The sequence below is a fragment of the Coregonus lavaretus genome (genome assembly GCF_964263955.1).
Source record: "Coregonus lavaretus genome assembly, chromosome: 16".
NCBI classification, from domain to species: Eukaryota; Metazoa; Chordata; class Actinopteri; order Salmoniformes; family Salmonidae; genus Coregonus; species Coregonus lavaretus.
The window spans coordinates 31,003,163-31,028,392 of NC_140003.1; the positions used below are offsets into that span (position 1 = coordinate 31,003,163).

Below are 25,230 nucleotides of genomic sequence, written 5' to 3' on the forward strand. Positions count from 1 at the left end.
CACGCCCCAGCGGGCAGAGCTAATATGATATAAAAGCCACTCATTTTACAGTTTGTCCGCCATGGTTCTGTGTAGCCTAGTTATGCTAATATATTTGAGACCAGTGTATTGCAGGTCATTTCGTCTTTGACTTAATAAGTAAAATATATTTGAGTAGTAAACAGGGAAACAATAACGAGTCCCAGACAGTTCGCAAAATAGAACATACCAGAGGCATTGTTTACTAGGCTACCTAAATTATTGGGATCATCTGGTTGCCACAAATCTTTGGAATACATTGAGCGCGTTGACAAAACAGTCCATAGAACGCCTTTTCACACGAAGGGTCCGCGGTGGTTCTGTGTAAATTATGCGATTTGTGAGTTGAGGGGGAGCAACAGGCAGGTGGCAAGTAGAGTGGGGCCAGGCACATCCAGGTGTAAGTAAAAATAGCCTATAAAGCCAAAAATAAAAAAATACGATGAAAATTCTGGTTCTTTCAATCACATTCATGTCTCTACACAGCATGTCTTCCTCCATTTCTATCGGTCTTGATTTGAGTTATCACTAGTGAAGTGCAACATTGTATCAAATCAATCAACTGGATCTGTTCGGAAACTGTCTTTAGCGAACAGGCAACATTGTATCAACTTGCCTATTCCTGGCCCAGAGCGTGAGTGAGCTCGGTACAGACTGCTGTTTTTGTGCAAGGGAAAGGAAGGTATTTTGTTTTCACTGTGTGAGGTGAATAAAAAAATTACTGATAAGCTCAGCATATTAGTGGTGGACGTGGTGACTAAGACAATCAGAAATCATTAAAAATATATATATCTCAAACATTTTTTTTAAGTGAAATGCGGCCGCAGTAAAAAGACCAAAAAACCTGCCTCCCGCGACCAATACATTTTCACCCGCAAACATCGTTTAAGTAGCCCAACTTGTTTGTGAAACCGCGAACATGGCAACCCTGCTCGAGTCACGTTACTACGGTAACCTCCAGCACTTATAGCGCAGGTGAGCATTTTTGTGAAACGTGATATTTTGGTTAAGACTCAGGTCACAAAAAATGAAATGAAACAACATACCACTACTTCTTACTAGTTATATATTTGTTTTAGAAACATTACAAAGCATGCTGGAGTAATTTGTGAATAAAAGTATTATGGCTGGTAAAACATCTAAGTGGCTGGTAAAAATGTTTATCTACCTGACTGGTGGACCAGAAATGTAATTTTAGGCCCTGAATCCAAAATTGCCAAAGTTTCACAGACAACGTTTGTTAGGAAGGGTCAATGCTGTTGGTGGCTAGCTGACCATCTTGCTCAATATCCTAGAGGCATGTTAGCTAAAACTATTTAAAAATATTAGCCTAGCTAGCTAAACAATGTAGCTATATTCCGATTTCATACTAGTATTCGCCTAGCCATAGTAGCTATTTTCAAATCATTGTTTGATATTCATGTTGCGCATTAAAACACAAGCAAAATAGCAAAAAAAAAAGTGTCTTTAAAAGAAAAAAATTAGATATTTTACAACTACTGCGCCCCCTCTGCTTACCTCATCAGACCGTCAGTGGGAGGCTCCAGGTGAGCTGTTATGAAAGGTTATAACCACTCCCCACTGAATAAGCTTAATCTTCAATTTGGCCCATCTGTAATGTTCAGTAAAAAAGTAAATAAGCTTAATTCCGAAACACCTCTTTAGTTGTTCACTTGTAACACACATACATTAAATAGATATTTGAAATCGAACAAGGTTATCAGTTATAAAGCAACTTTCTTTCTAAAAGACAGTCTCCAGCATCTTCAATTTATTTAATGACAATAATAATTGTTAACCCCCTATTGTGACTTCTCAACAGAATACCATAGAGGGTGCTTATACAACCATAAAATATAATATTTATTATCTGTCGCCTCTCCCAAATTGTCAGACTTCATAGTTCTTCATATTTGTACCGTTTAGTTTAAGATGGACAAGTGTAGTCTCAATAATTTACACATTATGAAATCAATGTATAGCCTACACACAAAAAACACACCTAAAAGTATACACAGGCAGCAGGAACGCTGTCCCAAACGAATTGAGGTTGGTTTTTAAACAAGGTCTCAATAATCTTAATTAAGACTTAATTACACAAAACAATGGAGTTCAGGCGCTTATGAAGGAACCAGCGCTGTCAACTCTTATTGGAACACATGCACACAAAAAAAAGACCAAAAGAAAGTAGTCCATGTACATTATACACACAAATAAACGGTCTGGGGATTCACACAGGGACGTGCAGCCCTCCGGGTGCAGCAGGGAAGCAAGTGCAACACTGATCAGGAGACTCTGGCCCTGTCTCAAATGAAACCCTATTCCCCCCGTAGTGCACTACCAAAGCACTTAGTGCACTCCACTTGGGGCTCGGATCAAAAAGAGTGCACTATATGGAGAATAGGGATTAATTTGATATTTGCCTACTATAATTGTGCGCAGTTTGAAATCCTATTACTGTTCAGTCCATGACCAGAGAGAAGGCCCATAGCCGTCCAATCAGTGACCAAATCTCAGCCCTATAGTTGAGTTGTCCAGTCAGTGACCTGAGCTCAAGCTCTATAGTTGTCCACATTCAGTGATGACAATCTTCTTGCTGGGTTTGCCAGTCTTGGTGCCCAGCTCTCCCATGCTGCGGACCACATCCATGCCCTCTCTGACGAAGCCAAAGGCCACGTGTTTGAAGTCCAGGTGCTCAGCCTTCTTCAGTGTGATGAAGAACTGGGAGTTGTTGGTGTCTCGGCCGTGATTGGCCATGGACAGCAGCCCTGGGCCCGTGTGGCGCACATCAAAGTTCTCGTCCTCAAACTTGTCCCCGTAGATGGACTTCCCTCCTGTCCCGTCCTGGTTGGTGAGGTCTCCACCCTGAGTACAGAGGAGACAGACGTTAGGAAATACTTATCTGGTGTCCCCACCATGACACATAAAAAAGCTAAGTTAGACAGAGCTGTGGTTTACAAACTGTTTTTGTGTTCCAAGAGGCACTGACTGACCTATTTGGGAAACATGGCATTGAAGGTTATGAACTCACTTTGGTGGGTCTGAGAATTGTCTGGTTTGAGTCCAACCTGGTCATCACTAGTTAACACAGCCACAAAGTCATAAACCCCACCTATTTCTACAATGTATCTTCTTAAAATCTGATTTTAAACCCAACCACACTGCTAATCTTATGCCTAACCTTAAATTAAGACCAAAAAGCACATTTCGGTTTTCATGAATTAGCCAATTTTGACTTTGTGGCTGTGTTATTTAGTGGAAACAGTCCAACCCCACACAGGCACTCCCCTCTCCTCACCTGACACATGAAGTCCGGAACGATCCTGTGGAAGACAGAGTTGCGCAGCCCGAAGCCTTTCTGTCCTGTACACAGCGCTCTGAAGTTCTCAGCCGTCTTGGGGACAATGTGAGAGAACAGTTCTATGGTGACCATTCCCAGGGGCTCGTCGTCAGCGGTGATCGAGAGGTACACCTGGGGGCAGAGTTTCATATAGATTATTTTACAAGCCATCATTTTAGTAAAATTTCAACAAATATTTTAGGCGGAGTGGACAAAAGTCGTAGGCTAGGCGCCCCACCTATACAATAGCAGGCTGGGGAAACACTGACCTGGGGGTTGGAGTCTCTAGAATGTTCCTGGACCCTGGACATCTGGGGGAAGGCCTCTGACTGGCTCATACGGCTCTGACACTCACAGAAGGTTTTCCTGAAACACTCAGCCAGCTCTGCTGTCTTGAACTTGGCTGCCAACTGCTCCACCTTACCCTCACCCTCTTGAGAGAGAAATCAGGATCAATACATCAACTATATAAGAATCAACATTTCTACATAGCGCTGTGTGTGTGTATATATATATATATATGTGGGGGAGCTGTGTGTAGAACTACCTGCAAAGTCAGTAGCGGTCCAGACAAGGGCTTGGTTGGAGGTGTTCATGGGTTTGAGCTCCATGCTCTGGCAGATGGTGTGATTGGCACACACCTTCAGCACCTGCTCCCTCCTCATCAGCACCCGGTAGAACCTCTTATCAGGGTGGAAGAGGATCTTGATGTCGCCCACACCCCTCTCCTTCCACTGGCCCAGGGCTCTCTCCCAGCGGTACAGCTTGGTACGCTCCTTAAACAGGATCTCCTCATCCTCCTCCCCTGACTTAGTCTCCACCTAGATAACACAATTACAAGCAGGTTAATCAGGAGGGTGTACGTTTACAGAACTCGTATAGAAATGTATCAAGTAGAACAGGCAAGATTCTCTGTCATAGATAGAATGTGGAGTCATGACAGCCTCCAACTAAAACACATTTACAGTCAGTTATAATGATCATGTGGAGTCTGCTTGGCACTCAGCATTAAGAAGATAGATTGGGGGTAAGGCCCTGAAATAGACTAGCGTCCTGTTGAGGGGGTGTACTTGTACATCAAGCTGCCTCACGCTTCAGAAACAGGTGATAGGCTCCTGGTCCTATGAGCTGTTTCGGCTCGCACAAGCCATGGCTACTTTACTTTATAATGACGTTCCCAGTAAGGTTAAGTGGAGTTAGATTAATAAATACCTCTGGTAGGGAGACTATGGGTTCAAAGTCAATGTCCAGATTATTAGCGTCCTCTTCATCGCTCCCCTCCTCCCCTCCCTCAGCTTTGGGTGGGGCTGCAGCTCCAAACAACGTAGCCCCGGCATTCGCCCACGAGAAGTTAGAATCTAACAAGGAAACATTTTAAAAGTTAACTGATATGTTTGTATTCACTGAAACATAGCTCACAGTTGTGTCATGTTAACTTGTAAAACCTTAAAATTAAGCACACATATTGAATTTCCTTCAGTCAATTGTATTCAGAAAATGTAGAAGTGCCAACCTTGTTTTCCGAAGGAGAATTCACCCCCAGTGTTCTGTGCCAGTTCAGCGAAGGAGAACCCTTCCCCTCCCAGATCACTCAAGCCCAAGGAGCCAAATGTGTTAGGAGCATCTGTAAAGGAGAAATAAAGGATGAGAAGACAGGTTGCTGTACTGGTGTTAGAAGTGGGATTGTGCTGCTGTGAGGACATTGAGTGTATGCCCAAGAGGGACATGCTCTTCCTGATCAGTGTAGAATGCAAATGGTCTGCAATGATAAATATCTCATACCATGAGTAATGGTTGTAGTAAATGTCGACGTGGAGTCAGAGGTCTTCTTGGTAGACAGGTCTATGGGGCTGCTGCTGGTAGCTGCAGGAATAGAGTCTGACTGATCTGGATCCTGCTCACCACTGCTGGCTGCAGGGTTTGGAGTTTGACAAGAAACACAACTGCTTGCAGACTCCTCATTTCTAACAAGACATGTGTCACACTCCCACTGCCCTGGCTTTTTGCCAAACTGTGCACCAAATCCAAATAAGGGGGTCACCAAAGCTGGGGCACTAGCAGCATGTTTTGCTGAAAGGTTTGGAGTTTGAGCCTGCTCCCCACTGCTAGAGACTGCAGTCTGAGTTGGAGTGGAGTGTGACTGATCAGGAGTCTGCTGCTCCTCTGTAGTGGTCTGGACCTCTGCCTCCTGGATGGTTACCGACTGAGCTGGGAACTCAGCCTCTGCAGTAGAGGACTGAACCTCTGCCTCAGACTGATCTGCAGCCTGTTCTTGGCTGCTGGGGGACTGGTCTGGGAACTGTTGTTCTGGCACTGTGTCGCCGGTGCTGGAGGACACAGCCTCAGATGAAACTGGGTGTGAGCTTCTCTCTGCGTCCTGAAACACAATAACCAAAACATCAACATTTTCTTGAGAGAACTATAGTAGTTTAAATTTCTTATATCCTAATGCCACATAAGATGTTTATCTACGTGTGCAAACAAATTTATATATTATAGAAATCTCAACAGGGACTCCTGTGCTTTACAGACCTCTGGCCTAAAGTCCTCTGGCTTAAAGTCCTCTGGCTTAAAGTCCTCTGGCTTAAAGTCCTCTGGCTTAAAGTCCTCTGGCTTAAAGTCCTCTGGCTTAAAGTCCTCTGGCTTAAAGTCCTCTGCCTCGCCGCCTACACCACAAAAAGTTGGATGCAGCTGCAGGGTCTTGGCTTTCTGCTCCTCATCTGGAGTAGGCCTCTTCTCCCACACCACCTCAACCGCCGGGTACAAACCCTCAGCACCTGCCTCAGGCTCAACACCAATCTCCGCCTGAGCTGCTGAGAGGAGAAGGTTATTGGAGAGGTAACTTTTGAGGAGAAATTTCACCAACCTATCGATGGCTATTCATACATCTCTCTATAGCCACTATGGCCTTGAAACTTACCAGAACCTGCACTTGCAGCCTTTCTCTCAGGAGGATCCTGGTACAGTTTTCCATTCAGGGCTTTAACTGCTGTCTCAAAGTCCTCATCTGCAACACAAACTAACATTAGCAACACAGTCAACTACGATTAGTAAACCTTTGCTCATACAGTTAGAAAAGGTTTGCAAGAGAGCGTTGGTGTCATTTCTCACCGTCTGTCTGGTCGTCGCTAGTGTTTCCTGGTTCATTCTGGTAGCAGAAGAAGGTGAGAGGCAGCAGGAGTTCCCTGGCCAGAAGAGCCTGCTCCGCAGTCGGCTGCCTCTCATACACCACCTCCACGTCATCATCAGCCTTCACCTGGGGGGGTGCTATAACAACACAAAGAGTGAGACAACTCCCTCGGGCGACCCCCTTCCTACAGAACAGTCTACAGAACAGAGACATTGAAGGCAGTAACAGAATTATACAACTTTATTAACCTCCAAGGTGAATTTGTATAATATAATTGCAAAATACTGTACAATAATTGGATCTACAGAACATTTTATGACTTGACTGAATTATGCTGCAAGGTTATTGTTTGGTACTGTAGGGCAGTACATTTAACTTACTATCCTAAAATTGTTCACCTGCTAAAAAGTCACAACCATTTCACTAAAGAGGTAGTTGCATGTCTAGGGTTAGTTCCACACCGAAACACATGCATCTCAAAAATTGACATCATGCATTTCACCACACCGAGCAAGCAGTTTCCTATATCTGAGAATGCTATAACTATTGAGGAAGTGAATCTCAAAGGCATCATAAACATTAGAACCATGGATCTACAGTGTACTGTACATGAGGCCAACCATAGAAGATTCCAGTTTAACCATTTCCTACTGGTTCTCTAAAACCAATTAATATGCCAATTAGCATAATAAAAAATCCCCATAAAAATCTGTCAGTTTAAGCTAGAGACACACTCCATGGCCAAAAGTACATGGACACCCTTTCAAATGAGTGGATTCTGCTATTTTAGCCACACCCGTTGCTGACAGGTGTATAAACACAGCCATGCAATCTTCATAGACAAACATTGGCAGTAGAATGGCCCGTACTGAAGAGCTCAGTGACTTCATAAGATGCCACCTTTCCAACAAGTCAGTTCGTCAAATTTCTGCCATGCTAGAGCTGCCCTGGTCAACTGTAAGCGCTGTTACTGTGAAGTGGAAACGTCTAGGAGCAACAACGGCTAAGCCGCGAAGTGTAAAGTTTGGTGGAGGAGTAATAATGGTCTGGGGCTGTTTTTCATGGTTCCTTCCAGTGAAGGGGAATCTTAATCCTACAGCATACAATGACATTCTAGACGATTCTGTGCTTCCATCTTTGTGGCAACAGTTTGGCCCTTTCCTGTTTCAGCATGACAATGCCCCCGTGCACAAAGCAAAGCCCACACAAATGTTTTGTTGAACTCGGTGTGGAAGAACTTGACTGGCCTGCACAGAGCCCTGACCTCAACCCAATCAAACACCTTTGGGATGAATTGGAATGCCGACAGAGCTAAGCCTAATCGCCCAACATCACTAACGCTCGTGGCTGAATGGAAGCAAGTCCCCGCAGCAATGTTCCAACATCTAGTGGAAAGCCTTCCCAGAAGAGTGGAGGCTGTTATAGCAGCAAAGGGGGGACGAACTCCATATTAATGCCCATGATTTTGGAATGAGATGTTCGACGAGCAGGGGTCCACATACACTACATGGCCAAAAGTATGTTTTCTTGCATTGGATGCGTCTCAATGCACCTGCCTATGTGTCTCAATCCACTGCATCCGCTTATGTTGCACTTCCGCATCTGCGGTGAAAGGTGACAGAGCTAGAGTGATGTTTAGCCCACAAACTATTAAAACCCCTCTATGGAAAGAGGACTCTCACGAACACGATGGTGTTCTCCATTTTGCTCTACGACCCCCACAAGCATCTTGGGACTCGTCTGAAGTAGGTACAGCCGATCTGCCAACTTCTGTCTGTAGTGTCCGAACAGTTTGGGCTACACACTAATATGACCCATCTGTGGAAAGGTGAGACACGAACATGTCGGTTGTTTTGCTCTAGGACGCCCACAGGCCTTATAAGACTTGTCTGAATGTCCCCGGGTACCAGTTGAAAAAATAATCTCAGATATAGGACAGACCCTTCATAAACTTCATTTCAATTATTTTTTGGGGGAGCTATCTGTTATTCAATGCTTTTGTATGTGGCTAATAGCACTAAGGCCAAATACATTTAAAATATATATATTTTACACACACTTCAAGGGTGCTTATAATTCCAAATCAAATTATCCTTGGTATGACCTTCTAAATAGATTACCATCCAGTGGTAGAACACAAACGCTTGTAACATACAGCAGCACATTCTACCTGGGTTTGAACTCTGGGACATACTGTAAATCTCTGGAACGAAACGGAACAGACGTTGCCTTTCACACTGTTGCTACCCATCCTGGACTAAAAATGTTTGTGACGTTGGAGTGTGTGTGACAGTACATTCCTGTCAGGAAGCATGGCTGGAATCTCCCCGTGTCTCCTTTCAACAGAGGGAGAAGAACTCTATCATCGTCAACACTCCAGTGGCCGCTACCAGGAACTTAGTCCTTTCACCTTTCTATTAGCTAAACAGCTAGCCTAACATTCATTCGTAGTAAGCCTAACAAGCAAAGTTTGAAATGTGTTCTACCCTCTTGTGGCTTTGAGTCTCTAGTGATTTGTCAAGGAGTGCCCTCAAACTCAACTCTGGACCTCAAAGCCAGTTACACTGCATTTTTTCATTGTTCCCCTCTAATCAGGAACTGATTTAGACCTGGGACACCTGGTGTGTGCAATCAATTATCAGGTAGAACAAAAAAACAGCAGTCTCCGGACCTTGTAAGGTAAGAGCTGACTACACCTGCTCTAGAGTAATAGTAACTGTTGAGTATAGATGGGCATGCAGCTCGGTAGGTTGTTGTACTAAAGGTTTGTATGTTCCACTCGTTGCGTGCGGGTTAAGACTGGCTACAAAGCAGGCCCAGCCGTGTAGGTGACGTGTCACAGCACACACACAGTGCAGTGTCAGAATACCTGGGGGCTCAAATTGGGTGGATGAGGCGCTGGTCCAAAAAGCCATTGGGTTATCTTTGAAAAGCCTAAAATCCAATCCTACAAAATAATGGTTGGCAGGTGAGACAACCTAGAATTGGGGGTGGGTGGATTAAGAAATGAAAATGTGTTGAAATGAGTCTTCAGTGAGATTCAAGTTGCTGAACGTCATTACATTATCTAAGTGTAATGGATTATACAATCTTTCTATATTCTGTCCTGTCCCCATCTCTGCCTTCATGAAGATGTAGCTGCTATACCTCTTTGAAAATGGAGTGACTGCATTATCCTTAGGGGATTAGATTACTAGGCGAAGTGTACTGGATTACATAATTGGGATTACATCTGCTATCATATCAAACAACCTATATCAAAATACCAGGTGTGAGGAAGTGGATGTAAATTAGGCTAATGGGAATGACTGGGTTAAGTTAAGTGGTCCTCTGTAGCTCAATTGGTAGAGCATGGCGCTTGTAACACCAGGGTAGTGGGTTCGATCCCCGGGACCATCCATACGTAAAAATGTATGCACACATGACTGTAAGTCGCTTTGGATAAAAGCGTCTGCTAAATGGCATATTATATTATTATAAATTCTGTTCTGCTAACCTAACACTGGGTGTGGGCTGGTGGAAGAAGCAATGAGATGAACCAATGGGACATGAATGGAATCACAACGGGGTCAAATTGTGTGAAAACTCCATCATGGGAGGGGGGGGGGGGGGGGGGTCACCATTCAAAAACAAGCAGTTCACACTGAACCACAAGAACAACAAAATCAACCGAGAAAGGAAAACAATAAAAGGCTTACCCTTTTCTGGGATTTTGAATGCAGGTGAGGGCTGGGCGATCCGACCGCTGTCTTTAGCCTTCGAGCTCTCTGAAGAAACATCCTCCTTGGACGACGGGAGGCTGCTGCCGAAGATCTTCTGGAGAGAGTCGGTTCCGAAGAGGAACTTGGGAGGAGACACCACCATCTTAGAGGGGTTGAGAGGGCTGTGTGGTGTGGAAGTGGAGGCCTTGCTGTCAGGGGTGTGGAAAGTCTCAGAAGACAGCTCAGTCCGTTCTCTGGTGGTCTCCTCCAGGATGGCCACAGCAGCCTGTCCACACACTGTCGTCCCTGTGGCTGGAGCTGTTGCTACCTCCTGAGGGGCCTCACAGGAGGCTATGGGAGTGACCAGAATCTCATTCTCCTGGGCAGTTTTAGCTTTGTCAAAGATGTCTCTGAAGGAGTTGGCTACATCCTGCAGTTTGAACCTCACCGCTAACTGTTCCACATTTCCCTCCGCTACCTCAGCAAAGTCAACAGCACTCCAGACCCAGGCCTTCTCAGCACCCTTCATGGGCTCCAACTTCATAGAAGATGTGACCCAGTGGTTGGCGCAGATCTTCAGGACTTGGTCCCGCCTCATGAGGAGTCTGACTTGTTTGGTGTCGTAGTTCTGCAGTATCTTGAGGTCTCCGATGCCCCTCTCCTTCCACTGGTTCAGGTCTTTGTCATAGCGGTACAGCTTTGCTCTGTGGCTGAAACATATGTTTTCATTCTCCTCTCCAGTGGAGATCTCCACCAGGTCTGGCAGGGGAACAACAGGCTCAAAGTACAAGCCATCCCTCTCCTCCTCCTCCAGGGTCGCGTCCTGCTCCTCGTCCACAGACACCCCGCTCTGGTTCAGCTTGGCCGCCGACTTGGCAGGACTGATGACAGGCTGGAAGCTGAAGTTAAAGCCAGCTGTGGATTCTCCAAAGCAGAAGAGGTTCTTCCTGATTGGGCTGCTTGCTAGGGGTGAGGCGTAGACAGATGTGTCAGCACTGTCGTCCAGAGCCTCCTCTCTCAGGTCATAGTTGTCCCATTCTAAGGTAGGGCCAGTGCTCTCCGCGTGGGGCTTGATGATCAGACCTGAGGTGTTACTGGCTGTCGTGTTGTTAGCTTGGCTGTCGTCCTCCTTGATCTTTGTTTTGTCATCAGTCAGGAAGGATTTAAGGTCTTTCAGACCGGACTTCATCTCCTCTGCCTTCTGGATGAGATGTGCAGTTCTGCCTGTGTCGACAAGCTTGTGAGGAGTCTGCAGTGGGATGTCCAACAGGAGCCTCTGACACTCCTCAAATTTCAGCTTGAACTCCTCAGCCAGCTCTGGGGTTTTAAACTTGGCGGCGAGTTGCTCCAGTCTGGCATCTCCTTCTGAGAAGTCATTAGCCAGCCACATCCAGGCTTTGTTGGAGCCAGCCAAGGGCTTCAGGTTCATGGTGGTGGTGATCCAGTGGTTGGCACACACCTTCAGGACCTGCTCTCTCCTCATCAGCACCCTCAACCTGCCGTTGGTGGCGTTCTTCAGGAACTTGAGGACCCCAACACCCCTCTCCTTCCACTGGCTGATGTCTCCGTCAAACCTGAAGAGCTTTACTCTCTGTGAGTAAAGGGCCTGTTCATCCTCCTCTCCTGTGACCAGGTCCACTTTCTCAGGCATCTGGACCACAGGCTCAAACTGGATATCGTCATTCTCCTCTGTTTTGTATATGTCCTCTTCATCCTGGTCAGCAGATGTGTCTGCCCACTGGTTTGACTGAAGGGATGTGAACAGCTGCTCGCCAGCATGGGTGAAGCCTTTGAAATTGGAGTCGGTCGGTTTAAACTTGAAGTCTCCTTGTGAGTTCTTAGCCAAATCTGCAAAACTGAAGTCATTGGGTTTGCCAGTGAAGAGGAGATTCTCATCCTGATTGGTGTTGTCCACCGACAGCACTGATGCAGATACACTGACGCCAGATTCCTTCTCTTTCCCTCTGTGCTGCTCTGCGATATTCTTCAGGAACATGGACGCAGACCCTGAAGCAGGAGTCTGAGTTTCAGCTGGTGGGGTTTCCTTTGCAGTTTCCTGAGTGCCAAACTTAAAGCCACCTGCTGGGACGGGCATGGTGAAAGAGAAGCCTGCAGCATTGGGGCCACTGCTTTCAGCCTGAGGGGTCTCAAACTTGAAGGATGCAGTGCCTGCGGGCTGAGTAGATGTACTTTGACTTTCAAAGCTAAAGTTGAAGGATGAGCTGGAGGGGGTGGCTGTGCTCTTAGCATTGGGTGCCTGACAGGAGACACATTGACTAGCAGAGCCGTCGTTTCTGACTAGACATGTGTCACAGTCCCACTGTCCCCCCTGTTTGGAAAACATGGCCCCAAGAGAGGGGGTGCTGCTAGCATTGGGTGTCTGGCAGGAAATACACTTAGAGGCTGATGCATCATTCCTCACTAGACAGGTATCACAGTCCCATTGTCTGTCCTTCTTAGAAAAAAGATCACCAAAGCCCGACACTGTTGGCTTTGGTGGTGGTGCTACCTCTACTGTTGATTTTGCAGTGGGATTTGGAGTTTGACAAGAAACACAACTGCTTGCAAATTCCTCATTTTTAACAAGACATGTGTCACACTCCCACTGCCCTGGCTTTTTGCCAAACTGTACTCCAAATCCAGAACTAAATGGAATGGTTGAGGGCTTTGATGCTGCTGCTCCATCTACAACAGTTTTGGCTGCTTGGTTTGGAGTTTGACAAGAAACACAACTGCTTGCAAATTCCTCATTTCTAACAAGACATGTGTCACACTCCCACTGCCCTGGCTTTTTGCCAAACTGCACTCCAAATCCGGAACTAAATGGAATGGTTGAGGGCTTTGATTCTGCTGCTACTTCTGCTGTGGTTTCTTTCTTCTTACCAGACTGGGCTCCAAAACCAGCAGCAGGTATAGAAGTGGTGCCACTCGTTCCAAAAGTAAAGGAGGAGGGTATTTGAGCTCCAAAAGCCCCAAATCCCTTTCCAATAGATCCTGCGCTGCTGGTGTCTTTTGGCGAGTCAGCTCCAAATCCAAAAGTAAATCCTCTCACTGAAGCTGCCCCACTAGTCAAGCCTTTGGTTTCAGTAGCCGGTTTGCTGTTGGTCTCTGACGGGGAATTAGGGTTGGCTGTCTGACAGGCAACACACTGCATAATTGTAGCAGCATTTCTTACACAGCACACGTCGCAATCCCACTCCCCGTCCTTCTTTGCAAACTGGGCAGCAAAGTTTGTCGCCTGAGGAGGAGATGAATTAGGAGAAGTTTCTTTCCTACCTGGCTGATCTTGCCGCTTTTCTGGAAATTTGGGAACGATCTTCTGAGCCTCTTCAAACTTTGTTTTGAAGAGCAATGCCTCGTCTGCCGTTTTGTACCGGATGGCCAGTTGCTCAGGCCTTGGTTCCTCATCTGCATAATCAATGGCATTCCAGACCCAGGACTTGTCAGAGCCAGCATTTGGTTTAAGGAGCATATCTGGCGTGATGTAGTGGTTAGCACAGATCTTCAGAACCTGCTCCCTCCTCATCAGCAGACGCACTTTCCCTGATGTATTGTGCTTTAGGATTTTGACTATGCCGATGCCCCTCTCCTTCCACTCTTTAGTCTCTGCATCAAATCTGAACAGCTTGGCCCTGTTACAGAACATCTCCTCTTCTTCCTCCTCTCCAGTCTTCACATCTACCTTGTCAGGGAGGGGCACAATGGGCTCAAAGTGAGGCCCATCCTCATCCTCCTCCACATGAGTGCTGTCGTTATCGCTCTCCGGTCCTTTCTCCACCGCTGTGTTTTCCAGCCCAAATACCGGCTTGGTCAGATCAGTGAAACTATTTGGCTGTTCAATTTTTTCAAACAGGTTTGGTTTGTCCCGACTCTGGGCTGCATCAGTGAAGGAGAAGCCTACTGCGCTTTTAGTGCCAAAGCTAAATATCCCTCCCTGGCTAGGAGGCTTCACCTCTGAAGGGCCCTCAAATTTAGTGGGAATGTCTGACGTCAGAAGCCCCAACAGGTTCTCACTGTTTTTGGCCTTGAAGGTAAAGTCCCCATCATTGGATTTGAAGTTGGAGTTGAATTTAAAGGCAGCGGATGATGGAGTGGACTGGGCAACTACTCCAGCACCAAAGCTAGGCACCGTAAGAGGCTCAGCAGGGACATGCTGGCCAAAGGAGATCTTCCCAAAGTCCACAGGCTTCCCCTCAATGCTCTTTGGTGGTTGAACAGGTACAACTGAGGGCTTGGTGAAGTAGCCAGGCTCAGGGAGGGGAGGGTTGGTGGTGGGCTGAGAGTGGCCGTAGAATTCCTCACTGTATGGGGAGAGTAGACTGGTTGCTGGTGACTCGAAGCGGAGGGGGACACCAAAGACCTGGTCTTGAGGAGGGTAGATGCAGGCTGGTGTTGACTGCAGGGGAGGTGTGTTAGTGGGCTGCTGGTACGCATACATGTGCTGCTGGGGTGGCAGGCGGTTGATTCCATACACAGGAGGCTGAGACAAAAGAGAAAGAAAATTTCATTGAAACTAAAACCTGTTCATTTCATATTTGCCACCGAAAAGACTCTCCCACTTCAAGTATCTAAACCATTCTGAATTCTCAAAGAAAAAGAAGATTCCCATGGTATAAACACCTACCTTTATTGGGGTAACATTGGCTGCAGGACGAAGGAGATACTGTCCGGAGTTATAAGCAGGGGATTGATTGAAATACATAGAAGGGGCCTGTGTGGTGGCAACTGTAAACATAAAGAGAAGAGGAAAGGTTATAATCAACGGTCATAATTTCATATTCTAGCAACATTGCTATTTCAGTATTCCTAATAATACAGCCTGAAACTACACAACCCAGTTGTGTACCGTGTTCCTACCGGTGAGGGGTGCTCCATGGAAGGTCTGTGTTGGGGGGTAGCCCTCCTGCATGTCAGGCCCATACCCATCTCCAAACATCCTTTGGTGGGGTGACGCCATGCTGTCTGACGAGTTATGTCTCAGGTCATGGACCTCATTCTGCAACACAACCACACAGCACAACACTTAACAGAAACCATGCATGGACATCTATAATTGAATTAATAGGCACACTTGACATGGGCAACATCTCCCATATCCTCAGACAACGAAGCTAGGGGCTGACCTTAAGGGCTTCCACCTGCTGGCAGAGCATCTGCAGGAGGGACTTCTGGTCCTCCGCCCAATGAGGTGGCGTCTTGGGGGAAATCTGGAAACAGAGGAGAAAAATAATGTTTCATTATGTCAAGTTATTTATATTATTTAGGTGAGAAAAACAACCTGTACAATAAATCTAAAACTGAAGTACATAAATGACCAAAATTAGGAAGAGCATCAGTGTCTCACATACAGTGTACAAAATATTAGGAACACCAGCACTTTCCATGACAGTCTGACCAGGTGAAAGCTATGATCCCTTATTGATGTCACCTGTTAAATCCACTTCAAATCAGTGTAGATGAAGGGGAGGAGACAGGTTAAAGAAGGATTTTTAAACCTTGAGAGAATTGAGACATGGATTGTGTATGTGTGCCATTCAGAGGGTGAATTGGCAAGAAAATATTTAAGTGCCTTTGAATGGGGTATGGTTTTAAGTGCCAGGCGCACCGGTTTGAGTGTGTCAAGAACTGCAACGCTGCAGGGTTTTTCATTCAGTTTCCCGTCTATCAAAAATGGTCCACCACCCAAGGACATCCAGCCAACTTGACAACTGTGGAAAGTATTGGAATCAACATGGGCCAGCATCCTTGTGGAACGCTGTCGACACCTTGTAGAGTACATGCCCCAACGAATTGAGGCTGTTCTAAAGGCAAAATGGGGTGCAACTCAATATTAGGAAGGTGTTCCTAATGGTTTTGTACACTCAGTGTAAGTTTACAAGTTAACATTTATCGTACCAGGTGTCTTTTGGAGGGAGGGACAAAGCTGTTGCTGGGGGAGGGGGTTAAAGGGGCGAATTTGATGTGAGAGACTGAGGCAGCAGGCTCAGTAAACTGTGGGCTGAAGTGGACCGTTCTGCCCTCTTCCTCCTCTTCATCCATTGCTTCTCCACTCTCCCCTAGCTGCTGGTTCACATCGTTCAGGAGATCCATCACCTCTTCCATTGAAACGGGCAGCTGGAACAACACACAGTGAATATGGTTGAATGTCATGTCATGCTTCCAACTCTTAAATCTTTGATTAGATATTTGTCAAATATTCATGTGTATATATGCCGTATATTGACGTGTGTGTGTGTCTAACCTTGTCCATGTCGTCAGCGTTGGCGTTGTAGATCTTGGACAGGTAAGTTCTGAACTTCCTGAGGAACATGATGCACCTGTCCTGAGTCTCCTCCACCCCGCTACCGGCCTCCTCAGACAGACGCTGGAAGATCTACAAACACAGAGATATATCAAATACACAATTCATAACAAATGCATTTTGTATGGTAAGACATTAAAAAAATATACAAATTCTGCCTGTACACTATCAAAAATATATACAGTACCAGTCAAAAGTTTGGACACCTACTTATTCCAGGGTTTCTGTATTTGTACTATTTTCTACATTGTAGAATAATAGTGAAGACATCAAAACTATGAAATAACACATGGAATCATGTAGTAACCAAAAAAAGTGTTAAATCAAAATATTTTATATTTGAGATTCTTCAAAGTAGCCACCATTTGCCTTGACAGCTTTGCACACTGATGACAGCTTCATGAGGTAGTCACCTGGAATGCATTTCAATTCATACGTGTGCCTTGTTAAAAGTTAATTTGTGGAATTTATTTTGTTCTTAAAGCGTTTGAGCCAATCACTTGTGTCGTGACAAGTTAGGGGTGGTATACATAAGATGGCCTTTTACCAAATAGGGCTAAGTCCATATTATGGCATGAAGGTCAGGCAATCCGGAGAATTAAGAACTTTGAAAGTTTCTTCAAGTGCAGTCGCAAAAACAATCAAGCGCTATGATGAAACTGGCTCTCATGAGGACCTCCACAGAAATGAAAGAACCAGAGTTACCTCTGCTGCAGAGGATAAGTTCATTAGAGTTAACTGCACCTCAGATTGCAGCCCAAATAAATGCTTCAGAGTTCAAGTAACAGACACATCTCAACATCAACTGTTCAGAGGAGACTGCGTGACTCAGGCCTTCATGGTCAAATTGCTGCAAATAAACCACTACTAAAGGACACCAATAAGAAGAGACTTGCTTGGGCCAAGACACACGAGCAATGGACATTAGACCGGTGGATATCTGTCCTTTGGTCTGATGAGTCCAAATTTGAGATTTGTGGTTCCAACCGCCGTGTCTTTGTGAGACACAGAGTAGGTGAACGGATGATCTCCGCATGTGTGGTTCCCACCGTGAAGCATGGAGGTGTGATGGTGCTTTGCTGGTGACACGGTCAGTGATTTATTTAGAATTCAAGGCACACTTAACCAGCATGGCTATCACAACATTCTGCAGCGATAAGCCATCCCATCTGGTTTGCGCTTAGTGGGACTATCATTTGTTTTTCAACAGGACAATGACCCAACACACCTCCAGGCTGTGTAAGGGCTATTTGACCAAGAAGGAGAGTGATGAGTGCTGCATCAGATGACCTGGCCTCCACAATCACACGACCTCAACCCAATTGAGATGGTTTGGGATGAGTTGGAGTGCAGAGTGAAGGAAAAGCAGCCAACAAGTGCTCAGCATATATGGGAACTCCTTCAAGACTGTTGGAAAAGCATTCCTCATGAAGCTGATTGAGAGAATGCCAAGTGTGCAAAGCTGTCATCAAGGCAAAGGGTGGCTATTTGAAGAATCTCAAATATAAAATATATTTTGATTTGTTTAACACTTTTTTGGTTACTACTTGATTCCATATGTGTTATTTCATAGTTTTGATGTCTTCACTATTATTCTACAATGTAGATAATAGTATAAATAAAGAAAACCCCTTGAGTAGGTGTCCAAACTTGACTGGTACTGTATTTTTTTGTTTTTTACTGGCAGCTGCACTAGAAGGCATGGCGCTAAAGTGCAGAGTGGGAAAAGTGCAGGGGGGACTCCCAGAGCAAGGTAAAGCAGTGAACCCCTCACTACATACCCTAGCTAGGTGCCAGTTAGATGAGATGTTGTTGATTGTCTCCAGGGTAGTGACAGCCTCCTCTGTCCTCCCCTCGACGTCCAAGAGGGTCGCAAACGCTATCATGGCCTCCTCCTCAAAGCCCTTCACTGATGGGATCTGAGATGAACACGCAAACACAAACTCACTAACCAATGAAACTAGAGCAATGCATACATTAAGCCTGGACTCGTCAATTTTCACAATTGGCATCAGTGATATTAAAAGTCTACACGTGTCACACATGCAAATGTTTTAACTCAGCAGACTAACAAGTCTTGTGGAACGCTAGGTTCTAACCCAGTTGGTCAGAAAAGCAGCTGTGGTGGTAGCTCACCTGTATGTCTCTAGAGGGGAAGTGTATGAAGAGGGGGTCCAGGGGTTCAGGGATGCTGCGTCTCCGCTTGATCTTGTCCAGCAGGGGGAGAACCACCTTCCAGTAGTGGACACTACGCCCTATGTACTCCTTCTGGTCATAGTAGGAGTTCACACCAACCCCCTGTGAACAGCACAGCAGGTGTTAAATCTAAATGCAGAAATGGCATTACTTCAAATCAGCCATTATAAGTAAGGACTCATCGTTCTGAGTCGCATTCTCAGATTTAGTTTAATATAGACATAATTTACTGTACCAAAGGGAAATTGCTGATGTGGAATATTCTGACTAGACCAAGAGTTATAAATAATGACCATACACTAATTGGAAGTTATAAATACTATTGAGTAAATGGCAGAGGTAATCATTTCAGACAGACACCTAGCATATCATGTTGACTTATGGTAGTGTGTGATAGAAAAAGGCAGGTGTGCCATCTGGCCGAGGTGTGTACCGTTGAGCTGAGGTGCTGGGCCCAGTGTATGGGCAGGGCTGGTTGAAGGCCATGTTTCTCTCCAGCTCGCAGGGTGCTTAGTCCATGTTGAACAGTCATCCTCAGTTTGGCTGACATGCCAGGCCTAAAAAACAAAACAACAACAGAGTATTATACATACTAGGACTGCAGACAGAACCAGAACCATAGTCATGTTAACCACAGAGCCATCAATCAGCTTGACTTCTCCATCTTGGGCCTTTACATTTTAACACTCAACATATTATATCAGTGATCAGTTCATGTGAGGGATTGGGGAATAGTGCCTGGGTAACTTTTACAGAGCTTGTTTGGGTAGTAAAACACTTGATTTCAGCCATCTATCATACAAGTATAGAGATGAACCCGTAGTGACTCACGCAGCTCGTTTATGTATGAGGCTGTAGACGGCGTCCCACCAGTCCCTCTGTCTGTCTGTGGAAAGGAAGCGGAGGAGGGGCAGGGGCAGGCAGCGGGGCTCATTGAGTTGCTGTTGACCAGTAGAACTGATCCTGGCCCTCTCCTGGAGCTGGGTGTGACTGCACCACACCACCCCACACAGGAACACCTAGAGAGGAGAGAATCACACCAGTGTATTGCATTAGTTCTTAGAGCATTCAAGGTCATTGTATGAATGAAAAATTAAGCAAAAAGACAATCAACGATATCATTCGAAGAACAGTATTACAAGATTGTTATACAGTTGAAGTCAGAAGTTTAAAACTTGTTTTTCAACCACTCCACAAATTTCTTGTTAACAATCTATAGTTTTGGCAAGTTGGTTAGGACATCTACTTTGTGCATGACACAAGTAATTTTTCCAACAATTGTTTACAGAGATTATTTCACTGTATCACAATTCCAGTGGGTCAGAAGTTTACATACACTAAGTTGACTGTGCCTTTAAACAGCTTGGTAAATTCCAGAAAATGTCATGGCTTTATAAGATTCTGATAGGCTAATTGACATCATTTGAGTAAATTGGAGGTGTACCTGTGGATGTATTTCAAGGCCTACCTTCAAACTCAGTGCCTCTTTGCTTGACATCATGGGAAAATCAAAAGAAATCAGCCAAGACCTCAGAAAAAAATGTGTAGACCTCCACAAGTCTGGTTCATCCTTGGGAGCAATTTCCAAACGCCTGAAGGTACCATGTTCATCTGTACAAACAATAGTACGCAAGTATAAACACCATGGGACCACGCAGCTGTCATACCGCTCAGGAAGGAGACGCGTTCTGTCTCCTAGAGATGAACGTACTTTGATGCGAAAAGTGCAAATCAATCCCAGAACAACAGCAAAGGACCTTATTATTATTATTATTATTATTATAATAATACGCCATTTAGCAGACGCTTTTATCCAAAGCGACTTACAGTCATGCGTGCATACATTTTTGTGTATGGGTGGTCCCGGGGATCGAACCCACTACCTTGGCGTTACAAGCGCCGTGCTCTACCAGCTGAGCTACAGAGGACCACCTTGTGAAGATGCTGGAGGAAACGGGTACAAAAGTATCTATATCCACAGTAAAACGAGTCCTATATCGACATAACCAGAAAGGCCGCTCATTAAGGAAGAAGCCACTGCTCCAAAACCGCCATAAAAAGCCAGACTACGGTTTGCAACTGCACATGGGGATAAAGATCGTACTTTTTGGAGAAATGTCCTCTGGTCTGATGAAACAAAAATAGAACTGTTCGGCCATAATGACCATCGTTATGTTTGGAGGAAAAAGGGGATGGCTTGCAAGCCGAAGAACACCAACGCAACCGTGAAGCACGGGGGTGGCAGCATCATGCTGTGGGGGTGCTTTGCTGCAGGAGGGACTGGTGCACTTCACAAAATAGATGGCATCATGAGGAAGGAAAATTATGTGGATATATTGAAGCAACATCTCAAGACATCAGTCAGGAAGTTAAAACTTGGTCGCAAATGGGTCTTCCAAGTGGACAATGACCCCAAGCATACTTCCAAAGTTGTGGCAAAAAGGGCTTAAGGACAACAAAGTCAAGGTATTGGAGTGGCCATCACAAAGCCCTGACCACAAAGCCCTGACCGCAATCCTATAAAAAAACGTGTGGGCAGAACTGAAAGTGTGTGCGAGCAAGGAGGCCTACAAACCTGACTCAGTTACACCAGCTCTGTCAGGAGGAATGGGCCAAAATTCACCCAACTTATTGTGGAAAGCTACCGGAAAACGTTTGACCCAAGTTAAACAATGCTACCAAATATTAATTGAGTGTATATAAACTTCTGACCCACTGGGAATGTGATGAAAGAAATAAGCTGAAATAAATCACTATTATTCTGACATTTCACATTCTTAAAATAAAGTGGTGATCCTAACTGACCTAAAACAGGAAATATTTTACTAGGATTAAATGTCAGGAATTGTGAAAAACTGAGTTTAAATGTATTTGGCTAAGGTGTATGTAAACTTCCGACTTCAACTGTAAGTCTGTAACAGAGCTGCATAGATATTGTAGAGCAACCCCGGCCACACCCACCTCCAGGTCTAGCAGGCAGATGGACTCAGGTGTGTTGGTGTCCAGTTTGGAGGTCTCCAGGATGAGCCTGGGGAACAGCTGTTTGAGCCAGTCCCTCAGAGCAGGCCTCTGGGCCAGGAGAGACCACTGGAGGCCCAGCCAACACAGCTGCTGGAGGTCCCCTCCTTGGAGCTGGATGGAGCCTAGAGACAGGAGAGGAACAGGGTTACACAGGGAACTTGTGTGAGATCAGCTCGTCTCCTCTTGTGTAGAGCTACACACATCATACCGTTGTCCCATTTGATGAGGTCAGATATTGCTGGAGCCTGTGTGTTGATGGAGCGGATGTCGTCGTTGCCAATGAAGGAAGTCCCAGCCGGAGCCTGAAGCCCAAACAAAAGCTCAAACAAAGAGCCCTGACCACTACGGTTACCAAACGCCTCCACCACCTCTCTGACAAAGGTATGTGTGTCAGGGTTGAGGTTAAGCAGCATGTGTCCAGCCTGGCTCTGTCTGTCACTGGCTAGCAGCTCCAGATGCTGAGGAGGAGACTGGTCCCCTTTAGTCACCTTGCTCTTCGGCCTGGGGACCTAAATAGGAAGAATGAAAAGAAGTTGGATACAACATGAAAGACAGTCATTTGCTAAATACAAAGCTTCTAGTTTGTGTGCGTTACCTGGTAAGCCAGTAAATAGCAGAGAGCAGCCAGGTCAATGACAGCCCTCCACTGCTCTTTTCTTTCCTGAGCCATCTTCAGCAGCAGAGTGCCAGCATGCAGGTACAGATGTCCCCTCATCTCCACATAGACCCCAGATAGATCATCGGTTACACTGCACGCTGTCTTCTTCAGGCCCTGCATCGCACAGTCAAAACTACACAGAGAGAGACAGGTGTTAAATAAGGTACAAACACTGCTACTAATCTAGTAGGACTCTACAGAGTGATGCTCTAATGCAGGAGCTCTGTTGGTAGGCTAAGAATGGATTAACTACAGCCAAGTGTCCAGCAGTCACGTTTCACTGCCTAGCCTGGTTCTGACAAACACGCACCTCCCGAGGGCCTTGATGCTAGGCTGCAGTCCTTTTCCCGACAGGGTCAGTCTCAGCAGGCTGCAGTGGGCCAAAAGTAGCTCTCTCTGCAAAGGTCTACTCGTCTTCTCATTGGATGAAACACTGGGCTGGGCTAGGAACTCCTGAGAAACACACCAAATTAAGCACTTTACCATTGTACATGTAATTCCATAAGTGTATATTGTATTGTGTGAGCATCCTGCTGACCTGTAGAGTGTGTACTACAGTAGAGTACCAGTCCAAGCTGGATTTAAGCAGGCCTCTCTTCTCTGTGGCCAGACAGTGTTTGACAGCCTCCTCCAGCCTGCCATCAGAAGAGAACAGCTGAACCAGCTTTACATTGATATGGGCATCGCCAGGTCGCATAGCCAGCTCTGCCTGCAGCAGGTCAAACAACTGGTTCCATCCCTGCTGGCCCTGTCGATTCAGTAGACGCTCCTATAGGGGGTAGAGGGAGAGTTAGCCAGGATTGTTAAACAACAGATTTTTTTTAAATAGCCGTTTCTAGCCCCCGGAACCCGTCTGTTGCTCAACAACTGTTCCTGAGGGGGGAGAAAGAGGTTGAGGAGGGCAACAGCTGCCAGCTCAACAGGCGGCTAGTGATCTTGGGTCAACCCTGTGCCACAGTTTGTAAACAATCCTCCAGTCATAATGCAGGCAGACTAACCTTGACACACTATTTCAGGTTAGGCACACCCTTTAAAAAAAGCCTAAAAAGCTACATACAGGAAATCAATACTGTGTTAGAGCTCTTACCTTGAGGTTGAAGACAGCAGGGTTTCCTGGCAGCAACTTGGCAGCTTTCTCCACCCAGAACTCTGCTCTGCTGTCTCGCTCTGTCTTACCGACCAGCAGCTCAGCCACCTTCAAAACCAGGTCCCTCTGGGCTGGGTTCAGGTCCACAGACCGCTGGACACACACACACATAATTAAAGACCTGAAACCATCTTTACATTGTCAGTTAGGTTTGCAATTGGCGATCACAGCTAACTGGCAAAGCTGTTTCCCCCCCCTTTTTTAGGGGGTAGATCAGCTTTAATATTACAGATAGATTATGGCTTCTATCAATGTAATTGTCTGCATCATTTCCAATCCCCCATATATTTAGCTGTTTCTTCAAAAATGAATCAATTATACAAAACTGGATGACTGACGAAGCCTAATGGACAGACTAATCGGATACTATAACATTACTAAGTAAGTGAGCAACTGAGAGGGATATCATCTTACCTTGTAACATCCTACTGCCTTGTTGATATCTCCTTCCCTCTCATAAAGCTGGCCCAGGAACTTGTGTGCTTTGGGATCTCTCTCGGCCACAGTCAGATATGCCGATACATGTCTAAAAGTGGGGACCATACATTCGGAATAAACACACAAAATATGTAGCTACCCACTTCAATATGTCTACGTGTTCAGGGCGTACCTTTTAGCAAGTTCATACTCCTTAGCCTCGAAGTATAATTTAGCAAATAAAAATCCTTTAATTGGTTTCTGTGGAAAGAGAACATATATAGGCCAAGTTTAAAATAAGGTTAGACTCATAGTTATAACAGCTAGTTAGCTAACCACTGAAGTAAGACACGGTTACCTATTGTATGTTAAAGTTACCTAAACTTAGGTAGCTAACTAAATTAGTTGCCTAATAAATCAGACAGTCGTACCAGCTTTCTGGAAATTCCACAAGCTAGTTAATTAAGTTAATTAACTGAATCCATTCAAATATAAATTTCTAGCTAGCTAGGTACAAATGTCAAAAAAGGCGATTATGGCTATTTTCCAACGGATCGTAGGAAGAGTGACACACAACTAACTAACTAACTACTTAGCCGGTATGATCGTTTGCTAGGTAGTTAAACTAGCCGGCATAATGCAGGCTGAGGGCATGCGATGTTTCAAAAGATAGCCAGTCCTGCTGCCCGCGCGTTTTTCACACAAGGAAGTGTTCATTGCGAGGGATTAACTTCAGAAGTGTCACATTTCCCAACCTAGTTAGTTAGCTACGTTAGCGATCCAAAATGAAGGATCCGTTAACTACTTGTCGTTGTTCAGATTTAGTCTATTGCTAGTCTGTGGCTAGCTAGTTACTTCAATGCTTGCTGTATTGCTATCTATCATACCAGGCCATGATGGCCGCTAGCTAATACACGCAGGATGAATTGAAGCCGGTTGGACTCACCTCTTTGAGTGAAGGAGAGGAACTCTGTACTGAAGAAATATAGCGTTCCACTTCGGCCTTACTTCGCCGCATGGCTGTGTAAAGAGTATTTTCTTGTTATTTCAAAACTGGAATTTCACCGAATGACAAAACTGCTTTTTCTCCACTCGTGCCATGAAAACATCAAATGGCAGCCGTACTTACGTTGTGCAAAGCTTCCATGAACCACGAGTTGTGATTGGTAGAGACTTAGCCAATCAAATTTGAAAAACCCACAGATGACGCACTTTCAATTTAGATTGGACGCTGTACAGAAAAAATAATATACTGTATGTGTACTAGCCGAAGGCTGGTTCAGTTTCTTGAATAAAAATAC

General features: G+C 45.4%; 1 protein-coding gene across 3 annotated transcripts; it reads right to left on the reverse strand.

Annotated features, from left to right (window-relative positions):
* Window positions 1–1,774: 1,774 nt before the first annotated feature.
* LOC311143931 (E3 SUMO-protein ligase RanBP2-like) lies at window positions 1,775–25,230 on the reverse strand. 3 transcript variants are annotated; one of them, XM_084179812.1, is made up of 29 exons: window positions 24,876–25,230; window positions 24,123–24,190; window positions 23,927–24,038; window positions 23,453–23,605; window positions 22,904–23,134; window positions 22,676–22,818; window positions 22,303–22,498; window positions 21,916–22,216; window positions 21,648–21,829; window positions 19,518–19,705; window positions 19,120–19,243; window positions 18,627–18,788; window positions 18,272–18,409; window positions 16,431–16,562; window positions 16,085–16,303; window positions 15,313–15,396; window positions 15,047–15,185; window positions 14,814–14,914; window positions 10,187–14,669; window positions 6,470–6,625; window positions 6,279–6,365; window positions 5,891–6,168; window positions 5,141–5,735; window positions 4,872–4,982; window positions 4,571–4,716; window positions 3,906–4,179; window positions 3,628–3,791; window positions 3,317–3,490; window positions 1,775–2,883 (listed from the first exon to the last, which is right to left on the reverse strand). In XM_084179812.1, exons 1-29 carry the CDS (start codon window positions 24,945–24,947, stop codon window positions 2,578–2,580), a joined length of 9,519 nt encoding a protein of 3,172 aa, XP_084035938.1. In that variant the 5' UTR covers window positions 24,948–25,230; the 3' UTR covers window positions 1,775–2,577. The 3 variants fall into 3 exon arrangements, with proteins under 3 accessions (XP_084035938.1, XP_084035939.1, XP_084035937.1); XM_084179813.1 differs by having other exon boundaries at window positions 6,029–6,171; XM_084179811.1 differs by having other exon boundaries at window positions 5,891–6,171.